Genomic DNA, 21,223 nt, shown 5'->3' with positions numbered 1-21,223 from the left:
GCAAAACAGCTTGCAGTAAAGAGCAGGATAAAACCGAACAAAACCAAGATGGTAATGAGTGTGACCTCTGGTCATCCTCACTGCTACACTCCCACCAGTGCCATGACAGTTTACAAATGCCATGAAAACATCAGGAAGTTACCCTATATGGTCTAAAATGGGGATAAATAATCCACCCCTTGTTTAGCAAACAATCCAGAAAATAACTGGCCGGGTGCAGTGGCTCACACCTGTAATCCCAGCACTTTGGGAGGCCATGGTGGGCGGATCATGAGGTCAAGAGATGGAGACCATCCTGGCCATCATGGTGAAACCCTGTCTCTACTAAAAATAATAATAAAAAAAAAATTAGCTAGGTGTAGTGGAGAAAAAAATTAGCTCAGTGTGGTGGTGGACGCCTGTAGTCCCAGTCACTCAGGAGGCTGAGGCAGGAGAATCGCTTGAACCCAGAAGGCAGAAGTTGCCATGAGTTGAAATCATGCCACTGCACTCTAGCCTCACAACAGAGTGAGACTCCGTCTCAAAAAAAAAAGAAAGAACCATAAAATGGGCAACCAGTAGGCCTCCGGACTGCTCTGCCTGTGGAGTAAGCAATTCTTTTATTTCTTTACTTTCTTAATAAACTTGCTTTAATTTTACTCTACGAACTCACCCAGAATCTTTTCTAGAGTGAAATCCAAGGACTCTCTCTTGGGGTTTGGATTGGGACCCTTTTTTGGTAAAAACTTGGCACCTTTTCTTCTTTTTCTCATTAAAAGAGTCAGCTGTATTTGTCTTCAGTGGTCTAAATAAAATTTTTCACAGGCTACTGAACTTTGAGCTACTCTCAATCTGAGCCATTATACAATTTCATTCTATATCCCTCCTAAGAACATGCTGACTTCAGGATAAAACATTCTCTGATCTGAAATCTGATTTTTTAACCCCCATTTGCCATTCCCCTCCATTCTTTCTAATCTTGTAGGTTCCACTCTATGAAAAAAAGCCGTTGTCTACCTAAAATTGCGTTCCTTAAAGTTTTTATAATTGGCATTCCTCCTGTTGCAATCCTGTGTTTGAATTTTTTTTTTTTTCTTGAGATGGATTCTTGTTCTGTTGCCCAGGCTGGAGTGCAGTGGCATGATCTTGGCTCACTGCAACCTCCATCTCCTAGGTTCAAGCATTTCTCCTGTCTTAGGCTCCTAAGTAGCTGGGACTACAGGTGCACATCTCCACGCCTGGATAATTTTTGTATTTTTAGTAGAGATGGGGTTTCACCATATTGGTCAGGCTCGTCTCGAACTCCTGACATCAGGTGGTATGCCCGCCTCAACCTCACAAAGTGCTGGGATTACAGACATAAGCCACTATGCCCGGCTTTAGAATTCAATTTTTTTTTTTTTTTGAAATGGAGTCTCACTCTGTCACCCAGTCTGGAGTGCAGTGGCACCGCATTGGCTCACTGCAACCTCCGACTCCTGGGTTGAACCATTTTTCCTGTCTCAGCCTCCAGAATAGCTGGGATTACAGGCACCCACCACCACGCCCAGTTAATTTTTGTATTTTTAGTAGAGATGGGGTTTCAACATATTGGTCAGGCTGGTCTCAAACTCCTGACCTCAGGTGATCCGCCCACCTTGGCCTCCCAAAGTGCAGGGATTACAGGCATGAGCCACTGCACCTGGGTCTGGAATTCAAATTTTTTAACAGAAATCTAACTTTGTAACATATTACAAAGTCTAGAAATTGCCTTAAAACAACTACATGGTCAGTAAGACCCTCCCAGTCCCCTTTTGTCTTAACCTTAACTCATCTGCCTGTAGCTTTCCAGGACTCTGTAGCTTCTCTCAGCAGAAAGGCTTCTTCCATGACTGCAGTGAGCAGGCTAGAAGATCTGCAGGAGAGGCTTTCCAGAAAAAACTAACTGGACTTTTAATAACCTACTTTTGCAGTCTCAATATAAGCCTTAGCTCTGAGTCACTGGGCTCAAGCTTTAATTTCCATGTTACTGTTCCTCACTTGGTTTTTGAAACTAACTGTTTGAAAAATCCAAAAAAATTAGTCAAACACAGTGTTTATATAAGGAAAGAAAATTTTAAGGTGCTTACATTTTATACCTTAATAAGAAAAGCAAAAGTATTTCTTTCAGAAAATAAATGTTTTATTTTATTAATTCCATTAAAAATCATGCAGCAAACATTTAGTCATATGGAAACACTTCCAGGCAGTACCAAGTTTCATCTCATAAAATTTAGCATAAAACTCGGAAATCAAGATAACAGAATTTGAACAGAGATATTCACTGTCAAAAATTTACCCTGCGAAAAAAAGGAACTGATGTTTTTATGAATCTATGTAACTCACCAATTATCTACCACATTTTCTTGTGGAAATGTATTCATTTTCTACACAAAAATGGAATAGAGATTTTTCTTCTTCTTTCTCTTGGTAGCATTCTAAAAGCTAAGCTTGAAATTCTGTTTGAAATCACCCAGCCATAAAAAACCACACCTGAGAAAATTTGTGAACTCACTCTGGGAAAGAAAAAGCTAAATGAAAATTTTTAACAAATGAAATATATGATGAATTTTTTTGAATCCCACATCTTTTATGCCGTTTGTAAATATTTTTCTACCTTTCAAGCCCTACTAATATAATGTAACTTACAGCTAAAAAACAGGTGAAAATAAGTGAACAAATCTCTTCAAGGTGACAAATCCAGGAATGGCAGTGCTGGTTAAATAACAGATGTGTCTGACTCATGTTTCAAGTCAGGCCATTCAATCACTTAAGAGATCCTTCCACCCACTCCTGCTCACTTATGTGCTCAAGAACCACCCATTCAGGAGACACTGCACTATTTTTCGGTGACTGCCCCAGGTGCATTTTACTTTGCAAGCTCTTACACCATCTCACTGGAGTCAGTTTGTTGTTGCTTTTGTTGTTTGTCTTTCAGGATATTATTTTTTTGGTCACATATTTTTCACTGTTTTTTTACTCTTTTTTTTTTACTATATTTATTTCATTATTCTTCTGCTCCCTTATGGAATCCAGGGGGCGGAAGTTATTTGTGTTTGCCCCTGATTACCAGCATCTGATTGGCTGATAAACAATGTCTCCATGAAATGGAAGCTGGGTTGGTAGAAGACAATTTATTCATTATTATTATTATTATTATTATTATTATTATTATTAGACGGAGTTTCGCTCTTGTTGCCCAGGCTAGAGTGCAATGGCAGGATCTCTGCTCACCACAACCTCTGCCTCCCGGGTTCAAGTGATTGTCCTGCCTCAGCAACCCCGAGTAGCTGGAAATTCAGGCATGTACCACCACGCTTGGCTAAGTTTTTTGTATTTTTAGTAGAGACGGCGTTTCTCCGTGTTTGTCAAGCTGGTCCCAAAGACAATTTTAACATATCAAGGGGTTAACTTTTCAAAATAAGAGTACTCCAGAAGATTCCTCTCAGCCCCAGGGTATCCACTTGCCCCCTTGACAGGATACACTCCATACCTCAGGCCGTCCTATGGGAGAAAATAAACCAGAAGCTGATATCCACTAGACACTCTAGCTGACATAACCATGGCAGATATCTCGGTTTATCCCCAGATAATACTGAAACCCAGGACCAGGAAAAAACTAAACGGTGGCTGAGGACACATCACCCCATAAATTTTCCAAAGCAGAACTCTGACCCAAAAAAATTCCGATAACAACTCTGTGCCTAGAAAGATAAAAGGAAAAGACAGAGATTTTCTGCAACACAGTGTCAAGGGATTATTATTTGCTTTCTTTTCATGGAAAATATTTACAAACAGATAACAAACCTTCTTAAAAGCACCATTTGTCTTGGTGTGGTGGCTCACGCCTGTAATCCCCACACTTTGGGAGGCAGAGGTGGGCGGATCACCTGAGGTCTGGAGTTGGAGACCAGCCTGACCAACATAGAGAAACCCTGTCTCTACTAAAAATAAATTAGCCGAGCGTGGTGCCTGGCACATGACTGTAATCCCAGCTACGCGGAGGCTGAGGCAGGAGAATCGCCTGAACCCGGGAGGCAGAGGTTGCAGTGAGCCGAGACCACGCCACTGCACTCCAGCCTGGGCAACAAGAGTGAAACTCCGTCTCAAAACAAAAAACAAACCAAAAAACCCCCAAAACACCATTTATGCAGGGCGCAGTGGCTCACGCCTGTAATCCCAGCACTTTGGGAGGCCGAGGCGGGCGGATCACCTGAGGTCGGGAGTTCGTGACCAGCCTGACCAACATGGAGAAACCCTATCTCTTCTAAAAATACAAAATCAGCCAGGCGTGGTGGTGAATGCCTGTAATCCCAGCTACTCAGGAGGCTGAGGCATGAGAACCTCTTGAACCCGGAGGCGGAGGTTTTGGTGAGCCGAGAATGTGCCTTTGCAACAAGAGCAAAACTCCGTCTCAAAAAAAAAAGAAAAAGAAAAAAGCACCATTTAATGCTTTGCCAAAAAATAATTAAAATATGGTATAAAAAAGTACACTACAAAATAAGTGGACAGGCCCAGTGGCTCACGCCTGTAATCCCAGCACTTTGGGAAGCTGATACGGGCGGATCACCTGAGGTCAGGAGTTCGAGACCAGCCTGGCCAGCATGGTGAAACCCCGTCTTTCCAAAAACACAAAAATTAGCCAGGTATAATGGCGCGCACTGTGATCCCATCTACTAGGGAGGCTGAGGCGGGAGAATTGTTTAAATCCGGGAGGCGGAAGTTGTGGTGAGCCGAGATCGCGCCATTGCACTCCAGCCTGGGAGACAGAGCGAGACTCCATCTCAAAAACAAAACATAACAAACAAAAAAACCCACAAATACGTGATAATGTGAATTAGGGAGGAAAAGCTGGCATTTGGGAACCCCAGAAGAAATTGGAAATTTAGTATCTTACTGCAAGCCAGAGTGAGGCTGGAGAAATGGGGGACGGGGGTTAGACTTAAGACCCTGCTTGGGACCCAGGTGAAAAGTGCAGCAGAAAATCAGTTCCCTGTGGAGTGTGAAAATAATTAAGTGGCAGTCAATTAGACTGAGGTGTCTCTAGTCTCTGGGTTCCTACTTTAATTAAAAAAAATCTAACTCAGGCACATTATTTTTAATTACTACATTCAGAGAAACAAAATTCAGGCTTCACCTACTGTAAACTGCCAATTGAGCTCCGATTACATAACCCGGAAATTTTCACCTTTAATGTACAAATTAAGAAACCACGTAACTGTACCTAACCAATTACTAAATTTGGTTTTCTTCATCATGCATTTTACAAAAGACTTTCTTTCAAGTCTCTCCCATAGACCACAAACTACAAACCACAGCTTGGTGCTCTACAATTCTAGAACCACTTTTTGATTAAATTATTTAATCAGTTAATTTTTTTTTGAGACAAGAGTCTCGCTCTGTCGCCCAGGCTGGAGTGCAGTGGCACGATCTCGGCTCACTGCAAGCTCTGCCTCCTGGGTTCACGCCATTCTCCTGCCTCAGCCTCCTGAGTAGCTGGGACTACAGTCGCCCGCCACCACGCCCAGCTCATTTTTTGTATTTTTAGTAGAGACGGGGTTTCACCGTGTTAGCCAGGATGGTCTCGATATCCTGACCTCTGATCCGCCCACCTCGGCCTTCCAAAGTGCTGGGATTACAGGCGTGAGCCACCGCGCCCGGCCTAGAACCACTCTTTGATTAAATTCTTTTAATATTTTTGCAGCGACTACCATTAACTTTTAATAGGAGATAATAGTAAATGGGAACCCCACGGAACAAACCTCTTCCCATTCATGAACCCGCACCTCAAGTCAGGATTCTCCCCTGACGACCCTCCCACGGTCCCTGCACAATCCGGTGGAGAAGCGGCGCTGCGGGTGCAGAGATCCCCAGAGAGGGCTCCAGGCAATCACTATGCAGGGAAGAGACAGGACGCTCGGGGCCCGGCTGTCGGCGCAACCGCCATCTTACGGCTGAAGGCGACTGAGGCTGAGCTGGGCAAAGAGAACTCGGGGTGCAGTTTGTGGAGCTGACTGTGGGGAGGCCTGAGTCCCGCCACAGCCACTTCCCACCGGTTTCAGCCAGCCCTACCCCTCACTCCGAACGTCGGACCCCGCACTCTCACCATTTCTAGGCTTCCAGGGGGTCCCGGCGTCTTAGCTGTGGATTCCCAATACCTGCAGGTCACAGGACCACAGAGGCTGGGCCTCTAGGAGCGGAGAACACAGAGCAGCGAAGACGAGACCTGGAGCTCCAGCTGCAGCGAGAGACAAAGAACGGGACAAATCCCGCCACATCCCGGAAGCCGTCCTCTCCGCTCAAGCTGCGTGCCTGATTGGACAGTTCCCAGCCCGGCGTCGCTGATTGGATAACGTTTAAAACCCCACCCTCTCAGGCCCTGACTGATAGAAGATGTAATTAGATGCTGGGCTGAATGAAGAATGAGTGACCGCCTAGGCTGCGGCCTTTTCAGGCAGGGCTTCTTCCCAAGGGTATTTGCATTCAACCTTGTGTATAAGGTCATATGCACTTGTAAATAATATATCATATGGCTATACATAAATGAAAAGGATATAATAACAAATGTTTTAAAATTTCAGGTTTTTTACCTTCCTGGCATTTATGGTCCTTTGAGCAGGCAGCCTGAGATTTTAAAAAGAAGGTAATCCTCTGAAATAAAATGTGAGCCACATGTGAATTTTGAATTTTCTAGTAGCCAAACTAGAAAATTAAAAAGAAACCAGGGGACAGCACGGTGTCTCACGCCTGTAATCCTAGCACTTTGGAAGTACAAGGCGGGCAGATTAAGAGGTCAGGAGTTTGAGACCAGCCTGGCTAACATGGTGAAACCGTGTCTCTACTAAAAATACAAAGATTAGCCTAGCGCGGTGGCAGGCATCTGTAATCCCAGCTACTCATGAGGCTGAGGCAGGAGAATTGCTTGAACCCGGGAGGCGGAGGAGGTTGCAGTGAGCAGAGATTGCGCCACTGCACTCCAGCCTGGTTGGACAGAGCAAGACTCTGTGTCGGGGGGTGAAAAATATAAAGAAAAGAAATAAAAGGCCAGGCGCGGTGGCTCACGCCTGTAATCCCAGCACTTTGAGAGGCCAAGGCTGGTGGATCACGAAATGAAGAGATTGAGACCCTCCTGGCCAACATGGCTAAACCCTGTCTCTACTAAAAAAAAATACAAAAAGTAGCTGGGCATGGTGGCCCATGCCTGTAATCCCAGCTACTGGGGAGGCTGAGGCAGGAGAATCGCTTGAACCCAGGAGGCAGAGGTTGCAGTTAGCCAAGATCGTGCCACTGTGCTCCAGCCTAGTGACAGAGTGAGACTCTGTCTCAAAAAACAACAGCAACAATGACAACAACAACAAGGAACAGGTTGAATTGATTGTAACAATGTAATTAACCTAATATATACAAAATATTATCATTTTAATGTGTGAGGAATATGTAATTATTAATGAAGTCTATAAATATTTGCAACTAAATTTTTGAAAATAACTCTGTGTTTTACCTTTCTAGCATATCGCTGTTCAGACCAGGCACATTCCAGGCACCCAGGAGCCACACATGGTAGCTCTGATGTCGATTGTGTGAAAGGCCAGAGGCGAAGGAAGGGCCTCTCCCTACTCACATCTGTCTTCAGTTCTGAGGTTGGAACAGATAGTGGCCATAGAAAGAGCTGAGGGCAGCAGAAATAAAATAACCACAGGTAAACCACTGCTTACCACCTGTCACCCACCTTTCTTTTAGAGATTAGGCTGTGAACATAGGATGATGGAGTTTAGGAGAAAAAATCCTCTGTGTCTTCAGTTCTGCCCACACTCTTGAACTCTGATGTTTAGATATGGAGAAAATAGGTTAAAGGCAAACTTATTTTGCTATTTGGCCTTGACCCTAATTGCGAGGCTGTGGTTATCTGTTTTCTCCTGTGGTTTGGGGACTGTGTGAATATAAACACCAATCACATGCATACATGTCTCCCTGTATTTCTGCATTAGCCAACATTCTCTTTCAAGACATCCAACTTTAAATTAGGGGAAGAAATCAGTACCTAGAGGGTGCCCACTGTTAGAAGGCAACAAGTAATCAACCTGTCACCGAATCCTGGCATCCTATCTGCACTGGTGCATGTATTAGTTAGCTTTTGCAGCATAACAAACCATCCAAAACTTACTAGTTTATAATTAAGATGATCAGCCATTTAGGCTGGGCTGAGTGGGGCCATTCTTCTGTTATCAGCTGTGCTCTTTCAGACTTGTATCATCAGCTGCTTGTTGACTAGCCAGCTGTACTTCTGGGGGTGATCTTCTGCTTCTGGGGCTGTCAACAGGGGCACCTTCCTTCTCCTCCCCATGGTATCTTATTTTTAAGCTTGCTAACATGGGCTTTATTCATGGAGATTGCAGCATTCTGAACAAAAAACAGAAGCATTCAAGACTATTTGAGCCTGGGCCCCAAACTAGCCCACTGTCATGTTCACAAGTTTCTACTGCCCTGAGCAAATAAGGCCAGCCAGATCTAGGGTTTGGAAGACAGATTCGGGATCTTGATGGAAACGGCTGTAAAGCAGCTGACAACAGGCATAGATGCAAGAGGGAAGAAAAATTGCTGCCAGTTTGCAATCAGTATCACTCTACCTTTTTTGCATATGTGGTATATAGTACTTCTCCACGTCAACAAACATGTCCAAAGACCCACGAGTACTAAGTGACTGGGCTAAGACTCAGGATCAACTTTATCTGATGCCAAAGCCCATGCACCTCTGTAGATCATACTACTAAAGTAGCTGCCCTGCCCTAGACCCTTGAAATCCTGGAGAGTGACACTTCTACAGAATAAGTCAGATTCCTTTTAGGTTTGTGTTCATATACTACTGTTTATCACTGGAAATAATCCTCTTAAGAAATTGCAGAAGAGGCCAGGCACAGTGGCTCATGCCTGTAATCCCTGCACTTTGGGAGGCCAAGGTGGGTGGATCATGAGGTCAGGAGTTCAAGGGCAGTCTGACCAACATGGTGAAACCCTGTCTCTACTAAAAATACAAAAATTAGCCAGACGTGGTGGCGTGCACCTGCAATCCCAGCTACTCAGGAGGCTGAGGCAGAAGAATTACTTGAACCGGGGAGGCAGAGGTTGCAGTGAGCTGAGATGGTGCCACTGCACTCCAGCCTAGGCAACAGAGCCAGACTCTGTATCAAAAAAAAAAAAAAAAAAATTGCAGAACACAGTGGCTCACACCTATATTTTTAGCACTTTGGGAGGCTGAGATGGGAGAATTATGTGAGCTCAGGAGTTCCAGTGCAACCTAAGTAACATAATAAGATTTTGTTTTCATGACAAAAATGACGAAATTAGCCAGCCATGGTGGTGCATGCCTGTAGTTGCAGCTAGTTAGGTGGCAGAGGCAGGAGGATTGCTTGAGCCTGGAAGGTCCAGGCTGCAGTGAGGCATGATTGGTTACACCACTGCAACCAAAACTGAGTGATAGAGTGAGACCCTGTTTCAAGAAAAAAAAAAAAATTTGGAGAAGCATTTTGAAAAGACATGGAATAATTTGGGGAAAAAGATGAAGGATGAGTTTAGAAAATCAAAGCTGAGTCTGGGCGCCATGGTTCACACCTGGAATTGCAGCGCTTTGGGAGGCTGAGGTGGGTGGATCATGAGGTCAAGAGATCCAGATCATCCTGGCCAACCTGGTGAAAGCCCACCTCTACGAAAAATACAAAAATTAGCTGGGTGTGGTGGCACGTGCCTGTAATCCCAGCTACTCAGGAGGCTGAGGCAGGAGAATCACTTGAACCCAGGAGGCAGAGGTTGAAGTGAGCCAAGATCGTGCCACTACACTCCAGCCTGGCAACAGGGCAAGACTCTCTCTCAAAAAAAAAAAAAGAAAAAAGAAAAGAAAAGAAAATCAAAGCTGAACAGCACATTATTTATTTTTCATCATAGAAAATATTTGAAGACTTTTAAAGAAAAAAAACTTTAGGCCGGGAGAGGTGGCTCACGCCTGTAATCTCAGCACTTTGGTAGGCCAAGGCGGGTGGATGATCTGATGTCAGGAGTTGGAGACCAGCCTGGCCAACATGGTAAAAGCCCGTCTCTACTAAAAATACAAATTAGATGGCTGGGTGTAGTGGCTGACACCTGTAATCCCAACACTTTGGGAGGCCGAGGCAGGTAGATCACTTGAGGTCAGGAGTTCAAGACCAGCCTGTCCAACATGGTGAAACCCCATCTCTACTAAAAATACAAAAAATTAGCCAGGCATGGTGGTAGGTGCCTGTAATCCCAGCTACTCGGGAGGCTGAGGCAGGAGAATCGCTTGAACCCAGGAGGCAGAGGTTGCAGTGGGCCAAGATCATGCCATTGCACTCCAGCCTGGGCAACAAGAGCGAGACTCCATCTTAAGGAAAAAAAGAAAAAAATTAGCTGGGTGTGGTGGCGGGTGCCTGAAATCCCAACTGCTCAGGAGGCTGAGGCAGGAGAATTGCTTGAACCTGGGAGGCAGAGGTTGTAGTGAGCCGAGATCGTGTCATTGCCCTCCAGCCTCAGCAACAAGAGTGAGACTCCATCTCAAAAAAAAAAAAAAAAAAAAGAAAAAAATGCAATAAGATAGACAGCAACACATTTATAGTAGGGGACTTCAATACTCCACTGACAGCACTAGACAGATAATCAGGACGGAAAGTCAACAAAGAAAGAATAAACTTAAACTATACCCTAGAACAAATGGACTTAACACATATTTACAGAACATTCTACCCAACAACTGAAGAACGTGTATTTTTTATCAGCACATGAACCATTCTCCAAGATAGACCATGTGATAGGCCACAAAACAAGTCTCAATAAATTTAGGAAAATTGAAACTATATCAAGTACTCTCTCAGATCACAGTGGAATAAAACTGGAAATCAACTATGAAAGGAACCCTCAAAACTATACAAATACATGGAAATTAAATAATCTTTTCCTGAATAATCATTTGCTCAACAATGAAATCAAGATGGAAATATAAAAGCTCTTTGAGCTGAAAGATAAGGTGACAAAACTTATCAAAACTTCTGGAATACAGCAAAAGCAGTGCTAAGAGGAATGTTCATAACAATGCCTACATCAAAAAGTCTGAAAGAGCTCAAATTTAAAAATCTAAGCTCATACCTCTAGAATCTAGAGAAACAAAAACAAACCAAATGCAAACCCAGCAGAAAAATAAATAACAAAGATCAGTGCAGAACTAAATGAAATTGAAACAAAAATTTCAAAAGATAAATGAAAATTTTCATTCTTTGATAATATAAATGAAATTGATAGGCCATTAGAGAGATTAACCAAGAAAAGGAGAGAAGATTCAAATAAACTCAATTTGAAACAAAACAGGATATATTAGAAGCAATCCCACAGAAACACAAAAGATTATTTAAAGCTGCTATGAACATTATGAAATTCACAAACTAGAAAACCTAGAAGAGGTGAATAAATTTCTGGAAATATACAATTATCCTACAGCAAACCAGGAAGAAATAGAAACTCTGAGCAGATCAATAACAAGTAGCAAGATTGAAACAGTAATAAATAATTGCCAGCAAAAAATACTCTGGGACCAAATGGATTCACAGCTGAATTTTACCTGCCATTTAAACAAGAATTGGTATCAATTCTACTTAAACTATTCAAAAAAATAGAGTAGGAAGGAATTATTTCTAAATCATTCCATGAAGCCAATATCACCCTAATACCAAAACCAGGAAAAAACATAACAAGAAAAGAAAACTACACACCAATATTCCTGATGATCATAGATGCAAAAATTCTTAACAAAATACTAGCCAACAAAATACAATAGCATATTAAAAAGATAATACGCAATGATAGAGTGCATCTCCTACCAGAGATGGATGAATGGTTTAATGTACATAAGTCAATAAATGTGATACACCACATAAACTGAATTAAAAACAAAAATTATATGACCATCTCAATAGATACAGAAAAAGCTTTTGACAAAATTCAGCATCGCTTTATGATTAAAACTCTCAGCAAAATCAGCATAGAGGAGACATACCTTAAAGTAATAAAAGTCATCTATGACAAACCCACAGCCAGCCATATATTGAACAAGGAAAAGCTGAAAGCATTCCCCCTGAGAACTGAAACAAGAAAAGGATGGCCACTTTCACCACTTCTATCCAACATAGTACAGGAAGTCCTAGCCAGAACATTCAGATAAGAGAAAGAAATAAAGGACATCCAAATTGGTAAAGAGGAAGTGAAGCTGTTACTGTTCACTGATGATGAGATCATATACATAGAAAACCCTAAAGACTCACCCGAAAAGCTTTTAGATGTGACAAATAAATTCAGTAAAGTTTCAGGATACAAAATCAATGTACACAAATCAGTAGTACTGCTATACACCAACAGCCACCAAGCTGAGAATCAAATCAAGAACACAAAGTCTTTAACAACAGCTGCAAAAAATATAATAATCAGAAATATACCTAACCATGGCCGGGCACGGTGGCTCACGCCTGTAATCCCAGCACTATGGGAGGCCTAGGCGGGCAGATCACCTGAGGTTGGGAGTTCAAGACCAGCCAGACCAAGATGGAGAAACCCCATCTCTATTAAAAATACAAAATTAGCTGGGCATGGTGGCACATACCTGTAATCTCAGCTACTCCGGAGGCTGAGGCAGGAGAGTCACTTGAACCCGGGAGGCAGAGATCGGGGTGACCGGAGATCATGCCATTGCACTCCAGCCTGGGCAACGAGAGCGAAACTCCATCTCAAAAAAATAATAATAATAATAAATAAATAAATATACCTAACCAAGGAAGTGAAAAATCTCTAAAAGAAAATCTACAAAACACTACTGAAAGAAATCACAGATGACACAAACAAATGGAAAAACATCTGACTTTCATGGATGGGTAGAGTAAATACTGTAAAAATGACCAACCTACTAAAAGCAATCTACACATTCAAGGCAATTCCCATCAGAATAACACCATTCTTCACAGAATTTGAAAAAACAATTATAAAATTCTGATGGAACCAAAGAAAAGCACGCATAGCCAAAGTTAAACTAAGCAAAAAAAAAAAAACAAAAAACAAAACAAAACAAAAAAAAAACAAATCTAGAAGCATCACAATACCCAACTTAAAACTGTACTACAAGGCTATAGCTACCAAAACATCATGGTACTGTTATAAAAATAGGCACATAGAGCAATGGAACAGAAAAACCCAGAAATAAAGCCAAATACTAATAGCCAACTGATCTTTGACAAAGTAAACAAAAGCACAAAGTGGGGAATGAATGCCCTACTCAACAAATAATGCTGGGATAATTGGCAAGGTACATGTAGAAGAATAAAACTGGATCTTCATCTCTCATAGAAAAATCAACTCAAGATGAATTAAAGACTTAAATCTAAGACCTGAAACTAACAATTCTAGAAGACAACATCAGAAAAACTTTTGTAGGCATTGGCTTAGGCAAAGACTTCATGACCAAGAACCCAAAAGCAAATACAATTAGGTGAAGATAAATAAATGGGACTTTGATTTGTAATGAAAATCAAAAGCACGATGCAATACCACCCTACTCCTGTAAGAGTGGCCAGATTATGCCATTGCCCTCCAGGGCAACAAGAATGAAACTTCATCTCAAAAAAAAGAATGGCCATAATTTTTTATTTTTTGAGATGGAGTCTCACTCTGTCACCCAGGCTGGAGTGCAGTGGTGCGATCTCGGTTCATTGCAAGCTCTGTCTACCGGGTTCATACTATCCTCCTGCCTCAGTCTCCTGAGTAGCTGGGACTACAGGCACCCACCACAACGCCTGGCTAATTTTTGTGTGTGTGTGTGTAGTTTTAGTAGAGACAGGGTTTCACCGTGTTAGCCAGGATGGTCTTGATCTGATCTTGTGATCTGCCCACCTCAGCCTTCCAAAGTGCTGAGATTACAGGCGTGAGGCACCATGCCCAGCCTTTTCTTTTTCTTTTTTTTTTTTTTGAGACTTGAGTCTTGCTCTATTGCTCAGGCTGGAGTGCAGTACGATCTTGGCTCGCTGCAATCTCCGCCTCCCAGGTTCAAGCAATTCTCATGCCTCAGCCTCCTGAATAGCTGGGATTACAGGCACCTACCACCAAGCCTGGCTAATTTTCATATTTTTTTAGAGATGGAGTTTCACCATGTTGGCCAGGCTGGTCTTGAACTCCTGACCTCAATTGATCCACCTACCTCAGCCTCCCAAAGTGCTGGGATTACAAGCATGAGCCATTGTGCCCTGCCAAGAATGGCCATAATTAAAACAAAACAAAAATATAGACATTGGCATGGATGTGGTTAAAAAAAACACTTTTACACTTTTGGTGTGAATGTAAACCGGTGCAACCACTATAAAAAACAGTATGGAGATTCTTAAAAGAACTAAACATAGAACTAATATTTTATTCAGCAGTCCAACTACTGAGTATCTATACACAGAAAAAGAAGTCACATAAAAATGAAACTTGTGGGCCAGGCACGGTGGCTCACGCCTGTAACCACAGCACTTTGGGAGGCCAAGGTGGGTGAGTCACCTGAAGTTGGGAGTTAGAGACCAGCCTGACCAACATGGAGGAACCCCGTCTCTATTAAAAATAAAAAATTAGACAGGCATGGTGGCACATGCCTGTAATCCTAGGTACTCGGGAGGCTGAGGCAGGAGAATTGCTTGAGCTCGTGAGGCGGAGGTTGCAGTAAGCCAAGATCGCGCCATTGCACTCCAGCCTGAGCAATAAGAGCAAAACTGTATCCCAAAAAAAACAACAAAAAAATGAAACTTATAACACACATATTTATAGCAGCACAATTGGCAATTGCAAAGATATGGAACCAGCCTAAATGCCCATCAACCAATGAGTAAACAATGAAAATATGGTATACATAATACTACTCAGCCATAGAAAGAAACAGCATAATGGCATTTGCAGCAACATGGATGGAGTTGGAGACCATTATTCCAAGTGAAGTAACTCAGGAATGGAAAACCAAACATTGTATGTTCTCACTGATAAGTGAGAGCTAAGCTATGAGGCTGTAAAGACATATGAATTATATAATGGACTCTAGAGACTTGAGGAGAAGGATGGGAGAGGTTGACGAATAAAAGACTACACATTGAATACAATGTACACTGCTCAGGTGATGGGTGCACCAAAATTTCAGAAATCACCAGCAAACACCACCTGTACTCCAATAACTATTAAAATAATAAGAGCAAAGAAACCCATAAGTTTAGTTTATATACATTAGCATTTTTTTTGTTTAATAAAGTGTCTCACTCTGTGACTTTGGATAGAGTGCAGTGGCTCCATCATGGTTCGCTGTAGCCTCAACCTCCTAGGCTCAGGCAATCCTCCTACCTTAGCCTCCTGAATAGCTTGTACTCCAGGTGGAGGGCACTATGCCCAACTAATTTTTGTATCTTTTGTAGATGTGGGTTTCACTATGTTGCCCAGGTTGGTCTCAAATTTCTGGGCTTAAACAGTCTCCATGTCTTGACCTCCCACAGTGCTGGGATTACAAGTGTGAGACACCAAGATTTACTGGAATCTTATTTTTATATGATGTTTGAAAAACTAAATAGATTTAGATCTGTTAGTTAACAGAAAATTTGAGAAAACCATCCTTTTTAAAAAATATAAAATTGTTTTTGTCACAAATACTGATATGAAACTGTTCTAAATTACTTCCTTGAGATTTCACTAAAAATTTGGTTGTTCAGAGTTAATGTAATTAACGTATGTAATTAAAACTACTAGATGTAAGAAAAACAACTCTGCATAGAATGTATAGACAAGTAAAAAATACTTTTTGATAAAAAAATTGAGAACGTTTCCTCTAGTTTGTGTTGCAGGAAGTCAGAGAGCCCGAACAGAGGGACCATCTGGAACTGAGGCAGAAGAACATAAATTGTTAAGATTTCATGGACATTTATCAGTTCCCAAAATTAATATTTTTATAATTTCTTATGCCTGTCTTTACTGCAATCTCTGAACATAAATTGTGAAGATTTCATGGACATTTATCACTTCCCTAATAATGCTCTTATAATTTCTTATGCCTGTCTTTACTTTAATCTTTTAATCCTGTTATCTTCATAAGCTGAGAATGTACATCACTTCAGGACCACTATTGTACAAATTGATTGTAAAATACATGGGTTTGAACAATATGAAATCAGTGCACCCTGAAAAAGAACAGAATAACAACAATTTTCAGGGAACAAGGGAAGATAAACATAAGGTCTGACTGCCTGTGGGGTTGGGCAGAATAGAGTCATATTTTTCTTCTTGCAGAGAGCCTATAGACAGATATGTGAGTAGGAGAAGTATCACTGAATTCTTTTCCCAGCAAGTAATATTAATAATTAATAACCCTGGGGAAGGAATGCCTTCCTGGGGGTAGGTCTATAGATGGCCACTCTGGGAGTGTCTGTCTTATGCGGTTGAGATAAGGACTGAAATATGCCCCGTTCTCCTGCAGTACCCTCAGGCTTACTAGGATTGGGAAATTCCAGCCTGGTAAATTCTAGTCAGACCAGTTCTCTGCTCTTGAACCCTGTTTCCTGTTAAGATGTTTATCAAGACAATGTGTGCACAGCAGGGCATAGGCCTTCATCGGTAATTCTAATTTGCCTTGCCTTGTGATCTTTATTGCCCTTTGAAGCATGTGATCCTTGTGGCCTACTCCCTGTTTGTACATCCCCTCCCCTTTTAAAATCCCTAATAAAAACTTGCTGGTTTTGCAGCTCAAGGTCGCCATCACAGTCCTAGTAATATGTGATGACACCCCTAGAGGCCCAGCTGTAAAATTTCTCTCCTTGTACTCTTTCTCTTTATTTCTCAGACTGGCTGACACTTAAGGAAAATAGAAAAGAACATATGTGGAAATATTGGGGGCTGGTTCCTCCAATAAGTTTGAAATTAGAGATTGTTGAAAAATGAAAAAATAAAAAGAATAGAAACAAAACAGTATATAAAACTAAAGAATTAACTATAAAAGATTGTAAAACATGTACGGAAATCTAGAGTGGTCAAAAGTGACAAATTTGGTGGATTTATTTATAAAGTTTTATTAAAATGAGTTTTAGTATAGATAATACACTAATACAAAACTAGAAATTGATTTTCTCTGGAACAAAAGTTTTATGTATTAATAATATGACAAAGTAAAATATTTTTGTTCTCTTTTTGAACAAATTTGAAAACAAAGAGGGTAGAGATAGAATTTTTTTCATGCTGTCTTTCTCAGGTGTTTTAATTGGAAAACTCAATCTCTTATATCAAGTGGTAATGGTTTCATTTTTTAAAATCCTTTTATTATCACTTTTTTAAGTGAATGACTATTATTTTATGGTGACATGTGATCCTATTTTGGTAAAGCATTTTAACCCTTTGACATTTTTTTTTTTTTTTTTGAGACTGAGTCTCGCTCTGTCACCCAGGCTGGAATGCAGTGGCATGATCTCAGGTCACTGCAACCTCTGCCTCCTGGATTCAAGCAATTCCCCTGCCTCAGCCTCCTGAGTAGCTGGGATTACAGGTGCCTGTCACCATGCCCGGCTAAGTTTTGTATTTTTAGTAGAGATGGTGTTTCACCATCTTGGCCATGCTGGTCTTGAACTCCTGACATCGTGATCCACCAGACTCAGCCTCCCAAACTGCTGGGATTACAGGCATGAGTCACCATGCCTGGCAACCCTTTGACATATTTGACAAGCTTCACAAAATCACATTTCAGCTAAAAAATTGGCTTTTTTTTATCCCAAAGTTTTGGATGTTACAGAGGGCCAATGCAGCATCCCAAAGAGTGAAGAACAGTATTATTTGATATGGTAAATTACATGGAAAACATTGTTAAATTAAAAATGTTTGATCAAACTTTTATTTTAATAAATGTTATTAATATTTAGTCCAAAGGCTGGGTGTGGTGGCTCAAGCCTGTAATCCCAGTACTTTGGGAGGCTGAGGCAGGTGGATCATGAGGTCAAGAGATCGAGACCATTCTGGCCAACATGGTGAAACCCCGTCTCTACTAAAACACAAAAAATTAGCTGAGCATGGTGATGCATGCCTGTAGTCCCTGCTACTTGGGGGGCTGAGGCAGAAGAATCATTGGAACCCAGGAAGTGTAGATCGCAGTGAGCCACTGCACTCCAGCCTGGTGACAGAGTGAAACTCTGTCTCAAAAAAAAAAACAAAAGGCCAGGTGCGGTGGCTCACACCTGTAATCCCATCACTTTGGGAGGCTGAGGTGGGTGGATCACGAGGTCAGGAGATTGAGAACATCCTGGCTAACATGGTGAAACCCCATCTCTACCAAAAATACAAAATATTAGCTGGGTGCAGTGGTGGGAACCTGTAGTCCCAGCTACTCGGGAGGCTGAGGCAGGAGAATGGCATGAACCTGGGAGGCAGAGCTTGCAGTGAGCCGAGATTGCACCACTGCACTCTAGCCTGGGTGGCAGAGCCAAACTCTGTCTCAAAAAACAAAACAAAACAAACAAACAAACAAAAAAAGTATTCCAAAATTGTATACATCCTTCCTCCCTCCCTCCCCTCTCTACTCCCTTTCTCTCTTTCTCTCTTTCTTTCTTTCTTTCTTTTTTTGTCTTGCCCTGTCACCCAGGCTGGAGTGAAATGGTGCAATCTTGGCTCACTGTAACCTCTGCCTCCTGGGTTCAGGTGATTCCCCTGCCTCAGCCTCCCAAGTAGCTGAGAGTACAGGTACATGTCACCATGCCTACCTATTTTTTTTTTGTATTTTTGGTAGAGATGTGGTTTCACCATGTTAGCCAGGATGGTCTCGATCTCCTGACCTCATGATCCACCCACCTCGACCTCCCAAAGTGCTGGGATTACAGGCATGAGCCACCACACCTGGCCTACAATTTCTAAAAATCTAATATATCTGAGTATATGCTATTAGTCATAATTATGGCTATTATGATAAATTATTGTAGGCCGCAGATATAATGAACTTCTTTTCATTTGTTCCTTTATAACCATTTCAAGTCATTTCTACAGTTAACAGGTTAATTCTGATATAGTTTCTAAAAACTTCAAAAGCCTACAAAATTCTAGAGTGTCATGTCTTTAAGGAGGTTTATGAAAAGAGAAAAATGGCCCAGACAAATTGAGTACAGGTTTCTGAGAATTTGAGGATCATATTGTTTGGACTGGGTAAGGATTATATGAGTTCTAAAGAAGAGACTGACTCATAAAATTTATAACCCAGGCAAAATAAATATTAATTAAATATTTTGAAAATATTCTGTCTCATATTTATGGTAAATCAGCTAGTACTGAATTTTTCAGATATATCATTTGAATAAACCCTGTGGTTTAAGTCAATTACCTATGACAGTTGTCAGTGCAATGCACCCAAATTGGAGAAACAAAGCCCAGTATTTAAGAGGAAATAAATTTTATGTTAAGTGTGGACTCATGGAAAACCTAGAAAGCCAACAGCCCCTTGTGTATTCCTGAGTTCTTATAACTTCCATTATTGAAAATACTGTATTCCATTACATATCACAGATGAGATAAAATAACCTAAATTAAATATAAATTAGGCTGGGCATGGTGGCTCACACCTGTAATCCCAGCACTTTGCAAGGCCAAGGTGGGCAGATCACCTGAGGTTAGGAGTTTGAAACCAGCCTGGCAAACATGATGAAACCCCATCTCTACTAAAAATACAAAAGTTAGCCAGGCATGGTGGTGGGCACCTATAATCCCAGCTACTCAGGATGCTGAGGCAGGAGAATCACTTGAACCTGGGAGGTGGAAGTTGCAGTGAGCTGAGATCACACCATTGCACTCCAGCCTGGGTGACAAGAGTGAAACTCCATCTCAAAAAGAAAACATAAATAAATAAATATAGGGCCGAGTGCAGTGGCTCACACCTGTAATCCCAGCACTTTGGGAGGCCAAGGCATGTTGGGAGCAGGCCTCCCAAAATCTGGCCATATGCTGGCCCCAAAACTGGCCATAAACAAAATATCTGCAGCAAAATAACATGTTCATAATGGCCGTAATGCCCACGCTGGAAGGTTGTGGGTTTGCGGGAATGAGGGCAAGGAACACCTGGCCCACCCAGGGTGGAAAGCTGCTTAAAGGCATTCTTAAGACACAAACAATAGCATGAGTGATCTATGCCTTAAGGATATACTCCTGCTGCAGTTAACTAGCCCAACCTGTTCCTTTAATTTGGCCCATCTCTTCGTTTCCCATAAGGGATACTTTTAGTTAATTTAATATCTATAGAAACAATGCTAATGACTGGTTTGCTGTTAATAAATATGTGGTAAATCTCTGTTTGGGGCTCTCAGCTCTGAAGGCTGTGAGATCCCTGATTTCCCACTTCATACCTCTATTTCTGTGCATGTGTCTTTAATTCCTCTAGCACCACTGGTTTAGGGTCTCCCCCACCCAGCTGGTCTCAGCAAGTGGCATCCATCATAGGGGCTCAAATCCAGGTCGAAGGGTCACTGGAGCCACGTTTGGAATGGAAAACTAACTGGAGGACACCTGAGTACTCTTAAAGCAATCTCCATGGTGAGTAAGAGGGGGAGCTCAGAAGCATCAGGGTAAAAATAGGACAGGTGTGGGGTCTGGTTCGTTTCACCTTGGAACTTTTTCACACTAATGATGAGGAGGAACGAGAGTATACCAAAGTAACAGAAGAGGTTACAGAGCATGTTTATTTACCAGCTAAAGAGAAAGAGGCAAAGGAAGGAGAGGTTCATCCCTACCCTTCTGCACACCCTCCTTATTATTTTGAAGAAAAAGACCCTCCAGATCTTTCTTTTCCAGAGGACACTGGGTGAAAAGTAGTTGCCCCAGTGACTGCTCAAGCAGTGCCTCGAGTGACCACTCTTAGTTCTATTCAGGCAGGAATTCAGCAAGCTAGATGAGAGGGTGATTTAGAGGCTTGGCAGTTCCCTGTTAGAATATGCCCCCCCCCCCAGATCAACAGGGAAATATTGCAGCTACATTTGAGCCTTTTCCTTTTAAATTACTCAAATAATTTAAACAAGCTATTAATCAGTATGGACCAGGTTCTCCTTTTGTAATGGAACTGTTAAAGGATGTTGCTGTTTCCAGTCAGATGATTCCTACTGACTGGGACACTCTTACTTGAGCTTGTCTACCTCCTGCTCAGTTCTAACAGTTTAAA

General features: G+C 41.8%; 2 protein-coding genes across 3 annotated transcripts in view; one reads left to right on the top strand and one right to left on the bottom strand.

The window, feature by feature from the left end:
* The window catches only part of LOC129020585 (zinc finger protein 708-like), a 32,529-nt gene extending 26,257 nt beyond the window's left edge, over positions 1 to 6,272 (bottom strand). Inside the window, exon 1 of the mRNA XM_054465152.2 lies at positions 6,104 to 6,272. Within this exon, the coding sequence (XP_054321127.2) occupies positions 6,104 to 6,106 (3 nt within the window). The 5' untranslated portion in view covers positions 6,107 to 6,272. The remainder of the gene's footprint in view (positions 1 to 6,103) is intronic.
* LOC129020591 (zinc finger protein 708) overlaps positions 1 to 21,223 on the top strand; it is a 325,243-nt gene that overhangs the window by 243,133 nt on the left and 60,887 nt on the right. The gene's annotated exons all lie outside the window — the stretch shown is intronic.

This window comes from Pongo pygmaeus, chromosome 20, assembly GCF_028885625.2.
Source record: "Pongo pygmaeus isolate AG05252 chromosome 20, NHGRI_mPonPyg2-v2.0_pri, whole genome shotgun sequence".
Taxonomy (NCBI): Eukaryota; Metazoa; Chordata; class Mammalia; order Primates; family Hominidae; genus Pongo; species Pongo pygmaeus.
Note: the sequence above shows the minus strand (reverse complement) of the source record. Positions and strands in the feature narration are given on the sequence as shown.